Source organism: Panulirus ornatus, chromosome 7 (genome assembly GCF_036320965.1).
Source record: "Panulirus ornatus isolate Po-2019 chromosome 7, ASM3632096v1, whole genome shotgun sequence".
Lineage (NCBI taxonomy): Eukaryota > Metazoa > Arthropoda > Malacostraca > Decapoda > Palinuridae > Panulirus > Panulirus ornatus.
Genome location: NC_092230.1, coordinates 39,893,099 through 39,905,598, shown reverse-complemented (window position 1 = coordinate 39,905,598; position 12,500 = coordinate 39,893,099). Strand labels below are relative to the sequence as shown.

Here is a 12,500-nt window from a genome sequence, read left to right as displayed (position 1 = left end):
GTGTGTGTGTGTTGTGTGTGTGTGTGTGTGTGTGGTGTGTGTGTGTGTGTGTGTGATGTGTGTGTGTGTGAGTGTGTATGTGTGTGTGTGTGTGTGTGTGTGTGTGTGTGTGTGTGTGGTGTGTGTGTGTGAGTGTGTGTGTGTGGTGTGTGTGAGTGTGTGTGTGTGTGTGTGTGTGTGTGTGTGAGTGTGTGTGTGGTGTGTGTGTGTGTGAGTGTGTGTGTGTGTGTGTGTGTGTGTGTGTGTGTGTGTGTGTGTGTGTGTGTGTGTGTGTGTGTGTGTGTGTGTGTGTGTGTGTGTGTGTGTGTGTGTGTGTGTGTGTGTGTGTGTGTGTGGTGTGTGTGTGTGTGTGTGTGTGTGTGTGTGTGTGTGTGTGTGTGTGTGTGTGTGTGTGTGTGTGTGTGTGTGTGTGTGTGTGTGTGTGAGTGTGTGTGTGTGTGTGTGTGTGTGTGTGTGTGTGTGTGTGTGTGTGTGTGTGTGTGTGTGTGTGTGTGTGTGTGTGTGTGTGTGTGTGTGTGTGTGTGTGTGTGTGTGTGTGTGTGTGTGTGTGTGTGTGTGTGTGTGTGTGTGTGTGTGTGTGTGTGTGTGTGTGTTGTGTGTGTGTGTGTGTGTGTGTGTGTGTGTGTGTGTGTGTGTGTGTGTGTGTGTGTGTGTGTGTGTGTGTGTGTGTGTGTGTGTGTGTGTGTGTGTGTGTGTGTGTGTGTGTGTGTGTGTGTGTGTGTGTGTGTGTGTGTGAGTGTGTGTGTGTGTGTTGTGTGTGTGTGTGTGTGTGTGTGTGTGTGTGTGTGTGTGTGTGTGTGTGTGTGTGTGTGTGTGTGTGTGTGTGTGTGTGTGTGTGTGTGTGTGTGTGTGTGTGTGTGTGTGTGTGTGTGCTCTATGTGATTCCTTTATATATTTGTTTATTTGGTAGTTATTTATTATCTTCATTAATTATTTATGTATTTTAAAGAATGATTGTAGTTTTATCGTTCAGTCTTCCTGTTCTAACACACTCACACACGGCGTCTACACCCATCTGTCTACACACCTACCCATCTATCTACACATCTACCCATCTACACCCACCAAGCTGTACATCTTCCCATCTACAGCCTCCCATCTACACTCCTCCCCATCTACACCCTCTAAACCCTCCTGGGTACACGCCTTCCCATCTACACCCTCCTGGCTACACGCCTTCCCATCTACACCTTCCTGGCTATACCCCTTCCCATCTACACCTTCTGAACTACACACATCTACATCCTAATACCTACACACCTCCCCTGTCTGCGCTTTCCTAGCTGTTCACTTCCCCATCTACAACCCACCTAGGTACACATCTCTCCCATCTACACCACTTAGTTTCACAACTCACCCATCTACACCCACCTAGCTACACAGTTTTACCATCTGCACCCATTTGATTACACATTTCCCCATCTACACCCACCTAGCTACACATCTTCCCCATCTACACCCATCAGCTATACAGCTCCCCATCTACACCCATCGAGCTGCACAACTCACCCATATACACCCATCTAGCTTCACGACTCCTCCATCTGCACCCATTTCATTACACCTCTCCCTTATCTAAACCCACGTAGTAGCAGCACATCTCCCCCATCTACACCCACCTAGCTACACACCTCCCCATGTAGTACACCCACGTACATCTGGCGCTCGGGGTAAGGGGTAGGGGGGGAGGAACCCAGGTCCCTAGTACTGTCCGTGGTTACCCAGGAGTACTGCTAGGTGGTGCTCTCTCTCTCTCTCTCTCTCTCTCTCTCTCTCTCTCTCTCTCTCTCTCTCTCTCTCTCTCTCTCTCTCTCCCCCAGGGCTGTAATAGGGCGTCTGGTACCGTCATTTACAACCGACCTGACCTGTTTCATTCGCACGTTAATTGGAAGACGAGGGTGTGAGGGAGAGAGAGAGAGAGAGAGAGAGAGAGAGAGAGAGAGAGAGAGAGAGAGAGAGAGAGAGAGAGAGAGAGAGAGAGACCATCTCCCTCTTGGGCTAGGGCGCTGGCACACCCTTCCTCCTCCTCTTCCTCCTCTTCTTCTCCCTCCCTCCCACCCTTTCCCTCCCTCCCTCCAGCTCCACATCTTACCCCCCCTTCCCCCCTCCCCAAGCTCGTGTCTCATTGATATGCAAATACCTTCCGTTTTTCAAGCAGGGAGATACTCTCTCTTTTATGACGGGAACTTCAAAAACAATAACAATACTAATAACACCTGCTGTATTATTTTTGTTTGTGCGTTTGTTTGTTTTTTTGTTCCGCTGGCGTGTTCAGTAGGGTCCTTGTGTGTGTGTGTGTGTGTGTGTGTGTGTGTGTGTGTGTGGGGGGGGGGTGGGGGAGGGGTTTACATGGGAAGGCCAGTACGTAAGACCTGATGGTCTGTGACGAGGTTGTCTGTTGGACAAGATTAATGGTTCATCGCGTGTATAGATGGAGACAGGATAGTACAGCAGAAGGCTCCTCCCTCACCACCACCCACCACTATAGATGGAGACAGGACAGTACAGCAGAAAGCTCCTTCCCCAACTTCCACAACTCGTGTTGCCCCTTCACCCCAATAGGTGCACACACACTTACACACACACACACACTTACACACACACACACACACACACACACACACACACACACACACACACACACACACACCTGCCTAAGCCAGGTCCCCATCTCTGGACCAGCCACGTGGGGAGGAGGATGAACACCTGGATTTAGGTCGACCGCCACGCCCAGGGTTCGAACCCTTGTAGGTCCGATGCCGGCTGGGCTGTGCTGACTCATGGTCAGGAACGCTAACCACTGCATGACGGGAGGCCTGTGTGTGTGTGTGTGTGTGTGTGTGTGTGTGTGTGTGTGTGTGTGTGTGTGGTTTGTGTTTGTGTGTGTGTGGTTTGTGTGTGTGTGTCTGTGTTTTATTATTCATTTATGACACCGTTAATGTGGGATATTAAACACCTTTACTTCTTCAGTAAAGATAACGACCTTTCCCACCCTCTAGACACGTCAGTGGATGTCATTGACCCATCCATGTCAGGTCACAGACGCAGCGTGAGCGCCGCTGACCTTGTTTTTTTTATATTTGTCCTGAACTCGTGTGACCCCAACTCTCCCCTCCCCCCCCACCTTGCAACCCCCCCTCCCCCTTTGCTCATTTCCTGATATTTCACAGGCTTCAGACCTCCCCCCACCCCCACCCCCACCCCACCCCCACCCCACCCCACCCCACCCCCACCCCCACCCCACCCCCACCCCCCCCCCCCACCCCACCCCACCCCCCACCCCACCCCCCACCCCTCCCCCACCCCCACCCCACCCCACCCCCCACCCCTTGTATTGACCTGAGTCTTGTGGTGAGGGGAAGGGTTGTGGTGGAGAGGTTTGGTGAGGGGAAGTGGGGGGGGGAGGTTGAAGGGTTAGAGTAGATGGTCGAAAAACTCCCCCCTCTACCCATTCCCCCCTCCCCAATCACCCCTTTCCTTCCCCCACTCACCCCTTCCTATCCCTCCCTCCCCCACCCTACTCACCCCTTCCCATCCCTCTCCCTTCAATCCCCCTTCCCTTCCTTCTCCCCACCAGTCATCCCTTCCTTACCCTCTCCCCAGTCACTCTTTCCCTTCCCCCTTCCCCCCACTCACCATGACCTACAGTGACCTGCTGTGGGAGGAATCCCGGCAGAGGTCACACACACACACACACACACACACACACACACACTCTCTCTCTCTCTCTCTCTCTCTCTCTCTCTCTCTCTCTCTCTCTCTCTCTCTCTCTCTCTCTCTCACGTACTTTCTCTCCCTCTTGCAGTCCGTCGTGCGGTGGTGGGTGATGGTGTTCTCCCCCTGGGGGAGGAGATAAGGTGGTCGCTGTTCATCATGAATGGTCGCTGTTCTTCCCCAGTGGTCGCTGTTCTTCATTGGAAAAAGAAAAAAAAAGGTAAGTGGTCGTTGTTCATCCTAGGTCAAACAAAAAAGGTAAGTGGTCGTCGTTGTTCTTCTTGGGGAAAAAAATGATTAATGGTCGTTGTTTTTAGTGGGAAAAATATGAATAGTCGCTGTTCGTCATAGGAAAAAATATAAGTAAACACGGTTTGTTCTTGATGGGAATACGGGATATGTAGTGGGTATTTGTTCTTCCTGGGGAAAATATATATATATATATATATATATATATATATATATATATATATATATGGAGGAAGTGAAGTGTTTTAGATATCTGGGAGTGGATCTGTCAGCGGACGGAACCATGGAAGCGGAAGTGAATCATAGGGTGGGGGAGGGGGCGAAAATTTTGGGAGCCTTGAAGAATGTGTGGAAGTCGAGAACATTATCTCGGAAAGCAAAAATGGGTATGTTTGAAGGAATAGTGGTTCCAACAATGCTGTATGGTTGCGAGGCGTGGGCTATGGATAGAGTTGTGCGCAGGAGGATGGATGTGCTGGAAATGAGATGTTTGAGGACAATGTGTGGTGTGAGGTGGTTTGATCGAGTAAGTAACGTAAGGGTAAGAGAGATGTGTGGAAATAAAAAGAGCGTGGTTGAGAGAGCAGAAGAGGGTGTTTTGAAATGGTTTGGGCACATGGAGAGAATGAGTGAGGAAAGATTGACCAAGAGGATATATGTGTCGGAGGTGGAGGGAACGAGGAGAAGAGGGAGACCAAATTGGAGGTGGAAAGATGGAGTGAAAAAGATTTTGTGTGATCGGGGCCTGAACATGCAGGAGGGTGAAAGGAGGGCAAGGAATAGAGTGAATTGGAGCGATGTGGTATACAGGGGTTGACGTGCTGTCAGTGGATTGAATCAAGGCATGTGAAGCGTCTGGGGTAAACCATGGAAAGCTGTGTAGGTATGTATATTTGCGTGTGTGGACGTGTGTATGTACATGTGTATGGGGGGGGGGGGTTGGGCCATTTCTTTCGTCTGTTTCCTTGCGCTACCTCGCAAACGCGGGAGACAGCGACAAAGTAAAAAAAAAAAAAAAAAAAAAATATATATATATATATATATATATATATATATATATATATATATATATATATATATATATATGAGAGCGGTGGTTGCTCTTCCTGGAAATGAAGAAAGAGATGGCCGTTGTTGTTTTTCTTTTTGTTGTTGTTGTTGTTGTTCTTTTTCTTCTTCCTGGGAAATGAAATCGGTCATTAACCTAGGGTTAAGCACTGGTCGCTGTTCATCCTGGGACATATAGACGTATCTTTTTTTTTTTTTTTTTTACTCTAGGAAAGAAGGAGGAAAGGCCGCTGGTGAATTGTCGATCTTCCTCCATTAAAATTAGGAAGACGAGGAGGAGGAGGAGGAGGAGGAGGAGGAGGAGGAGGAGGAGGAGGAGGAGGAGAGGACCCCCCCCCAGCTATTCCTGATGGATGGTGGGGGGAGGAGGAGGGGGAGGGGAGAAGGCAGCCAAGTGGTCTCTGGGCTTTCCTAGGGAGAAGAGGGAGGAGGGAGAGTGAGGGGAGGATATGATGTTTGGCTGGAGTTTCCACCTGTAGGGTTGTAGCAGCAGCCGGGGAGAGGGGAGGGGGAGAGGGAGGGGGAAGTGTAGGAGAACAGCACGTGGTGAGAGGGGGAGGGGGAGGGGAGGGGGAAGCCAGGCCCCCCCCTGTGGGAGGTGTAGGGACCATGAATATATTACCACTTTGTGGTGCAGGGCCGGCCACGTGGGGCTAGAGAGAGAGAGAGAGAGAGAGAGAGAGAGAGAGAGAGAGAGAGAGGTGAGAGGGAGGCATGATAATGGGGGGGGGCCTGTAAACCACTCCAGGGAGGGGGGGGTGTCTTCAAAGTCGACCCCCCCCCCCCCCATCATCATTATAACACACGTCACAACATCACAGTGTGGCTCTTGGTGATGTGACGGCGTCACCATACCTGAGCCTGGAACGTGACGCCGTCACGCCTGAGATGTGACGCCGTCTCGCCTGAGGTGTGACGCCGTCACGCCTGAGGTGTGACGCCGGAGCCTGAGGTGTGACGCCGTCACACCAGAGCTAACGGTGTGACGGCGTATACCAGCTAAGATGTGACGCCGTCGACCCACACCATCATATACGTGTTACCTCATGTTCGTGTTATCATATAGGTCTATATAACTGAAGACAGTCTTATAACTTGATGGTTGAAATATTCTTATATGTATGTTTTGGTAAGTGGATAAGTTAGGATTGATTTATATATTGTGTGTAATTATTCAATTGTAATCACCTGGTTGTGATTACCTGTTTGTAATTACTTGCTTGTAATTACCTATTTGTAATTACTTGCTTGTAATTACCTAGTTGTAATTACTTGGTTGTGATTACCTATTTATGTTGTACGGGGAGGGAGTTGTACACTCTTGTGTGTGTGTGTGTGTGTGTGTGTGTGTGTGTGTGTGTGTGTGTGTGTGTGTGTTGTTGTTGTTATTGTTGAGTTCATCATTCTCACCCAGTTTGAGATCACTCTTATAACATCTGACCGTTGTGTGGTGCGATGTGGTTGTGTGGTGCGTTGTGGTTGTGTGGTGCGTTGTGGTTGTGTGGTGCGTTGTGGTTGTGTGGTGCGTTGTGGTTGTGTGGTGCATTGTGGTTGTGTGGTGCGTTGTGGTTGTGTGGTGCGTTGTGGTTGTGTGGTGCGTTGTGGTTGTGTGGTGCGATGTGGTTGTGTGGTGCGATGTGGTTGTGTGGTGCGTTGTGGTTGTGTGGTGCGTTGTGGTTGTGTGGTGCGTTGTGGTTGTGTGGTGCGTTGTGGTTGTGTGGTGCATTGTGGTTGTGTGGTGCGATGTGGTTGTGTGGTGCGATGTGGTTGTGTGGTGCGATGTGGTTGTGTGGTGCGATGTGGCTGTGTGGTTCGATAAGGTTGTGTGGTGCGTTGTGGTTGTGTGGTGCGTTGTGGTTGTGTGGTGCGATGTGGTTGTGTGGTGCGATGTGGTTGTGTGGTGCATTGTGGTTGTGTGGTGCGATGTGGTTGTGTGGTGCGTTGTGGTTGTGTGGTGCGATGTGGTTGTGTGGTGCGATGTGGTTGTGTGGTGCGTTATGGTTGTGTGGTGCGATGTGGTTGTGTGGTGCGTTGTGGTTGTGTGGTGCGTTGTGGTTGTGTGGTGCGTTGTGGTTGTGTGGTGCGTTGTGGTTGTGTGGTGCGATGTGGTTTTGTGGTGCGTTGTGGTTGTGTGGTGCGTTGTGGTTGTGTGGTGCGTTGTGGTTGTGTGGTGCATTGTGGTTGTGTGGTGCGATGTGGTTGTGTGGTGCGTTGTGATTGTGTGGTGCGTTGTGGTTGTGTGGTGCGTTGTGGTTGTGTGGTGCATTGTGGTTGTGTGGTGCGATGTGGTTGTGTGGTGCGTTGTGGTTGTGTGGTGCGTTGTGGTTGTGTGGTGCGTTGTGGTTGTGTGGTGCGTTGTGGTTATGTGGTGCGATGTGGTTGTGTGGTGCGTTGTGGTTGTGTGGTGCATTGTGGTTGTGTGGTGCGTTGTGGTTGTGTGGTGCGTTGTGGTTGTGTGGTGCGATGTGGCTGTGTGGTTCGATAAGGTTGTGTGGTGCGTTGTGGTTGTGTGGTGCATTGTGGTTGTGTGGTGCGTTGTGGTTGTGTGGTGCGTTGTGGTTGTGTGGTGCGATGTGGTTGTGTGGTGCATTGTGGTTGTGTGGTGCGTTGTGGTTGTGTGGTGCGATGTGGTCGTGTGGTGCATTGTGGTTGTGTGGTGCGATGTGGTTGTGTGGTGCATTGTGGTTGTGTGGTGCGTTGTGGTTTTGTGGTGCATTGTGGTTGTGTGGTGCGATGTGGTTGTGTGGTGCATTGTGGTTGTGTGGTGCGTTGTGGTTGTGTGGTGCGTTGTGGTTGTGTGGTGCGATGTGGTTGTGTGGTGCGATGTGGTTGTGTGGTGCGTTGTGGTTGTGTGGTGCATTGTGGTTGTGTGGTGCGATGTGGTTGTGTGGTGCGATGTGGTTGTGTGGTGCGATGTGGTTGTGTGGTGCGATGTGGTTGTGTGGTGCGATGTGGTTGTGTGGTGCGTTGTGGTTGTGTGGTGCGATGTGGTTGTGTGGTTCGATAAGGTTGTGTGGTGCGTTGTGGTTGTGTGGTGCGTCGTGGTTGTGTGGTGCGATATGATTGTGAGAGTGTAATATAGTTGTGGGGTGCGATATCCGTTTTCTTTTTTGATACACAATAACTATTTTGTTATTCTTTGCTTTTTTAGTTATAGTGGGTAACGAACATAACAAATATATCGATGAAAAAAATTTAACAAAATTTATTTTGTGAATCAAAACAAAAGAAACACAGCAACAGCTGAACTTCACATATGTTCAATGAAATCATATAAAGATCATATATATATATATATATATATATATATATATATATATATATATATATATATATATATATATATATATATATGTTACCTAAATGGCTCAGCCTTTTTCTTTCACATATACGTAGTTTCTTCCTTTATGAACACGTCGCTCCGAGCCTCGGGTATGATGATATGGCCTTTTAACGGCCAGGTATTAAATGGCCAGGCTTTAAAAAGGCCACACCATTGAAGCCAAAAAAAGGGTCTCGTACAGTTGTGCTGGAGGTGGTTAGGGAACCGAAAGGTCATCATTCAAGGGTGTGTGGGCGTGGCCCAAGGTCAAGAGGTCAACGTTGGTTGTTGTAGGTCATGGTTCATCCCTCCCGTGGGCGCATGGTCGTAGGTGAAGGGTCATACGCCGGACAGTTGAGCGGAGGGGGGGATGAAGAGGTTACTGCGTCATTCACCCATCCACCCCGCCACCGTCAGAGATCCCCCGTCCCCATGTCGCAAGATCGACACCACAACAGAGCGTTGTGAACTTAGGGTGAGTGTGCGCGTTCGTGAGCGTGTGTGCGTGTGTGCGTGTGTGTGTGTGTGCGTGTATATGTGTGTGTGCGTGTGTGTGCGTGTGTGCGTGTGTGTGTGTGTGTGTGTAATGGTACTGTGAGGCAGCACACGTGGAAGGTGCGTGACGCGTTCATTGACCTTTGCACCCTCTTCTCTCTCCCTCCTCCTAACCTCCCCTCCCCCCACCTCTCCCCATTCCCATTCTAATCTTCCCCTTCCCCATCTCATCCCTCCTCCCCCTCCCCTCGCGGCGGGGTCCCCTCTTTCCTTCCCCCCCTCCTCCCCCCCGCCCACTCGCCCCCCTGGCTCTCTTCTCCCCCCCTCCCTCTTACCCCCACCACCCCCAAGGATCTCCAACTCATTACCCTCCCCCTTCCCTCTACTCTATAGCCCTTCTTGACCCCCCCCCCCATTACTCCACCCCCTCACCGTTATTTGACGTCACCTCCGACACCTTCCTCCCGTCCTGACGTCACCTCACGTGACCCCTCCCCCCCCCTTGATATCGTCTTAGCTCCGGGGAGGGACGAGGAAGGGAACTCGATAGACGGTAACTTTTTTCTTTATTCTTTTTAAAGGATTCTGGTGGTGACGGAGTGAACAGACTTACACCCCTCCACACCCCTCCACACCCCTCCACCAAGGGCGTTTACTTCACCCTTCTGGCTGGAGTACCGTGTGTGTGAGGTAGGGGGGGGGGGAGAAGGGTAGGGGGCTGGTGGGCCCTTGTCATGGGGGAGGGGGAGTTGATAGGGAACTCACCCCCCTCCTTCCCTCCCTCCGATGCCATCCCTCCCTCCTATCCCCATCCTTCCCTCCCTCACTCTCCTTCCCCATCTCCCCCTCCTCCCCCCCCCCCCCCGGTCACCTCACAGGATGGCCTCAACATGGTTTAACTTTCATTTGCGGAGGGTGACACGTGTGTTTCCCCCTCCTCTCCCTTCTTCCCCCTCCCTCCCCCTCTTTCCCTCCCCCCCCCCTTCACCCATGACACCCCACCGCACCATTCCCCTATAGGCCTGCCTATAGGTGCCTCGTGTCGAAGGTCTACGCCAGCAGGTGAGAGAGAGAGAGAGAGAGAGAGAGAGAGAGAGAGAGAGAGAGAGAGAGAGAGAGAGAGAGCTGGGGTGTGAGAGTAAGGATGGTTATGAAGGGGGGGGGGGAAGATGGGAGAGGGGCAAGGCTCGGAGAAATCTAAGGGCCACATTGTGTAGACCACGTGCACTCGGGCTGAACACGTGCAATGTTAGGGGGGGGGGGGGAAGGAACCACGTGCACTCGGGTTGAACGCGTGCGCTGTTGGGGAGGGGTAACCGTGTGAATTTGGGTTGAACACGTGAGCTGTTGGGGGTGATCACGTGCACTCGGGCTGAACACGCGTACAGTTGGAGGGAGGAAACCACATGTGCTTCTGGATATGGTTGGGCTGGGGGAGAGGGGGGGGATGGTACACTCCCCAGCGTCAATCACCTTTACGACACACAGTCCCCCCCCTCCACCACCCCCACGCCTCGTTTTCTTCGTGTGTTCCCTCTACGCTACTTACCTCACACATTCCCTTCTCCATTTTTCTTGTTTTTCTTGTTCTCTCCTTTCACCAGTGATGTTGCGTGACCCCGCTTCTCTCTCTCTCTCTCTCTCTCTCTCTCTCTCTCTCTCTCTCTCTCTCTCTCTCTCTCTCTGTTTCCATCTCTATCTCTATCTATCTATCTATCTATATCTATCATATATATATATATATATCCACGTATTCCCTGCGTGTCGTAGAAGGCGACTAAAAGGGAAGGGAGCGGGGGGCTGGAAATCCTCCCCTCTCGTTTTTTTTTGTTTTTTTTTTCCAAGAGAAGGAACAGAGAAGAGGGCCAGGTGAGGATATTCCCTCAAAGGCCCAGTCCTCTGTTCTTAACGCTACCTCGCTGTCGCGGGAAATAGCGAATGGTATGAAAAGAAAGAAAAAAAAAAAAAAAAAAAATATATATATATATATATATATATATATATATATATATATATATATAGAACCTACCTCTCTCTCTCTCCGTAGCACCTCCCCCCCCCCCCAGTATTGGGTACAAACCGTCATCCATCATAAAAGCCTCACATTACTGCGCACGTGGACCTGTGTGGGATTAATCTGCGTAGCCACATGCGAGGGTGGGGGGGGGGGGATGGGGGGCCGGGGGGGACGGTCGTCTTGACCCACAGTGGATCATCGACGGTCTATCATGGGGTGTGTGTGTGTGTGTGTGTGTGTGTGTGTGTGTGTGTGTGTATGTGTGTGTGTGTGTGTGTGTGTCGGTTATACCGCTGGTTTATACTGAAGGATTATTGTACATCACTTTGGGCACACGGGTACGACCCTTGAGCACGGCGATACGACCCTTGATTATTGACGGTACGACTCGAGCATGGCGGTATTGCCGTCGTGCTCAAGGGTCGTATACCGTCGTGCTCAATGGTCGTACTTCTCTTAGACTCAGTTCACATAACCCAGGTTTTCTGTACCTTTAAAAAACCGCCTCGTAGTGTGGATGTGAACTGTGAGGGCTACATTTAAATGCCCTGCAGTGACCCTGTTCTGGAATTTTTTTAATGGCCTCTCCTAAGTCTCCGTTGTTAAGGCGAAATCTCAGAATATTTTTAAACGTCCTTAGTGTTAGAGATATATGTTTTTTAAAATATTTTTCAGCCCCCCCTCAAAAAAAAAAAAATAATGGTATATTTGAAATATCTAGAATGTCAAAAGAATGATAAGAATAAAAATTATTTTTAAAACTACAAAAAATAGGACAAATAGATTGAAAAAACATCCAAACTAACTGAAAATTGGAAAAATTATAATTTTAAAAATCTCCAAATTTAAGAAAAAAAATCTGAAAATTTTATCGACTCTTTAACAAAAAAAAAAAAAAACAATTCCAATGTGTCACGACTTCTGTGCCTCCCGCTTCCTTTATCATACGAACATGAACTAATTTCAACTGTCGATAAAGCTGATTTACAGCCGTCATAACGCAAGGAACTTCAACGTTGCAGTCGCCGTATTTCACCATTATTTACGACCATATTACCTGCTATTATTGCCCACCAGACGCGAACCAGGCGATACCAATTCGTATATATATATATATATATATATATATATATATATATATATATATATATATATATATATATATATATTTATATATATTTATATATATATATATATATATATATATATATATATATATATATATATATATTTATATATTTATATATATATATATATATATATATATATATATATATATATATATATATATATATATAATACAGTGCTGTATGATACATCTGTGGATATGGCGTAGATGGACAATAGCAAACGTTTCCTCGAGGGTCCCATAACAAACGTTTCCTCAAGGCTAACATAACAAACGTTTCCTAGAGAGTACCATAACAAACGTTTCCTCAAAGCTGTTATAACCTTCAGGCTACCATAGCAAGCGTTTCTTCCAGACTAACATAGCGTACGTTTCTTCCAGGCCAACTTAGGAAACGTTTCCTCGAGGCCAACACGGGATACGTTTTTTTCCAGGCTAACATAGCAAACGTTTCTTCCAACATACCATTGTACACTTTTCTTCTAGGCCACTAGAGCAAACGTTTT

General features: G+C 49.0%; 1 protein-coding gene across 13 annotated transcripts in view; it reads left to right on the top strand.

Moving 5' to 3' along the window:
• The window catches only part of LOC139749546 (uncharacterized), a 288,314-nt gene that overhangs the window by 186,058 nt on the left and 89,756 nt on the right, over nt 1-12,500 (top strand). For all 13 annotated transcript variants that reach the window (XM_071663538.1, XM_071663540.1, XM_071663542.1 and 10 more), the window contains one exon: nt 3,806-3,934. In XM_071663538.1, coding sequence (XP_071519639.1) covers nt 3,874-3,934 — 61 coding nt within the window. In that variant the 5' untranslated portion in view covers nt 3,806-3,873. The remainder of the gene's footprint in view (nt 1-3,805; nt 3,935-12,500) is intronic.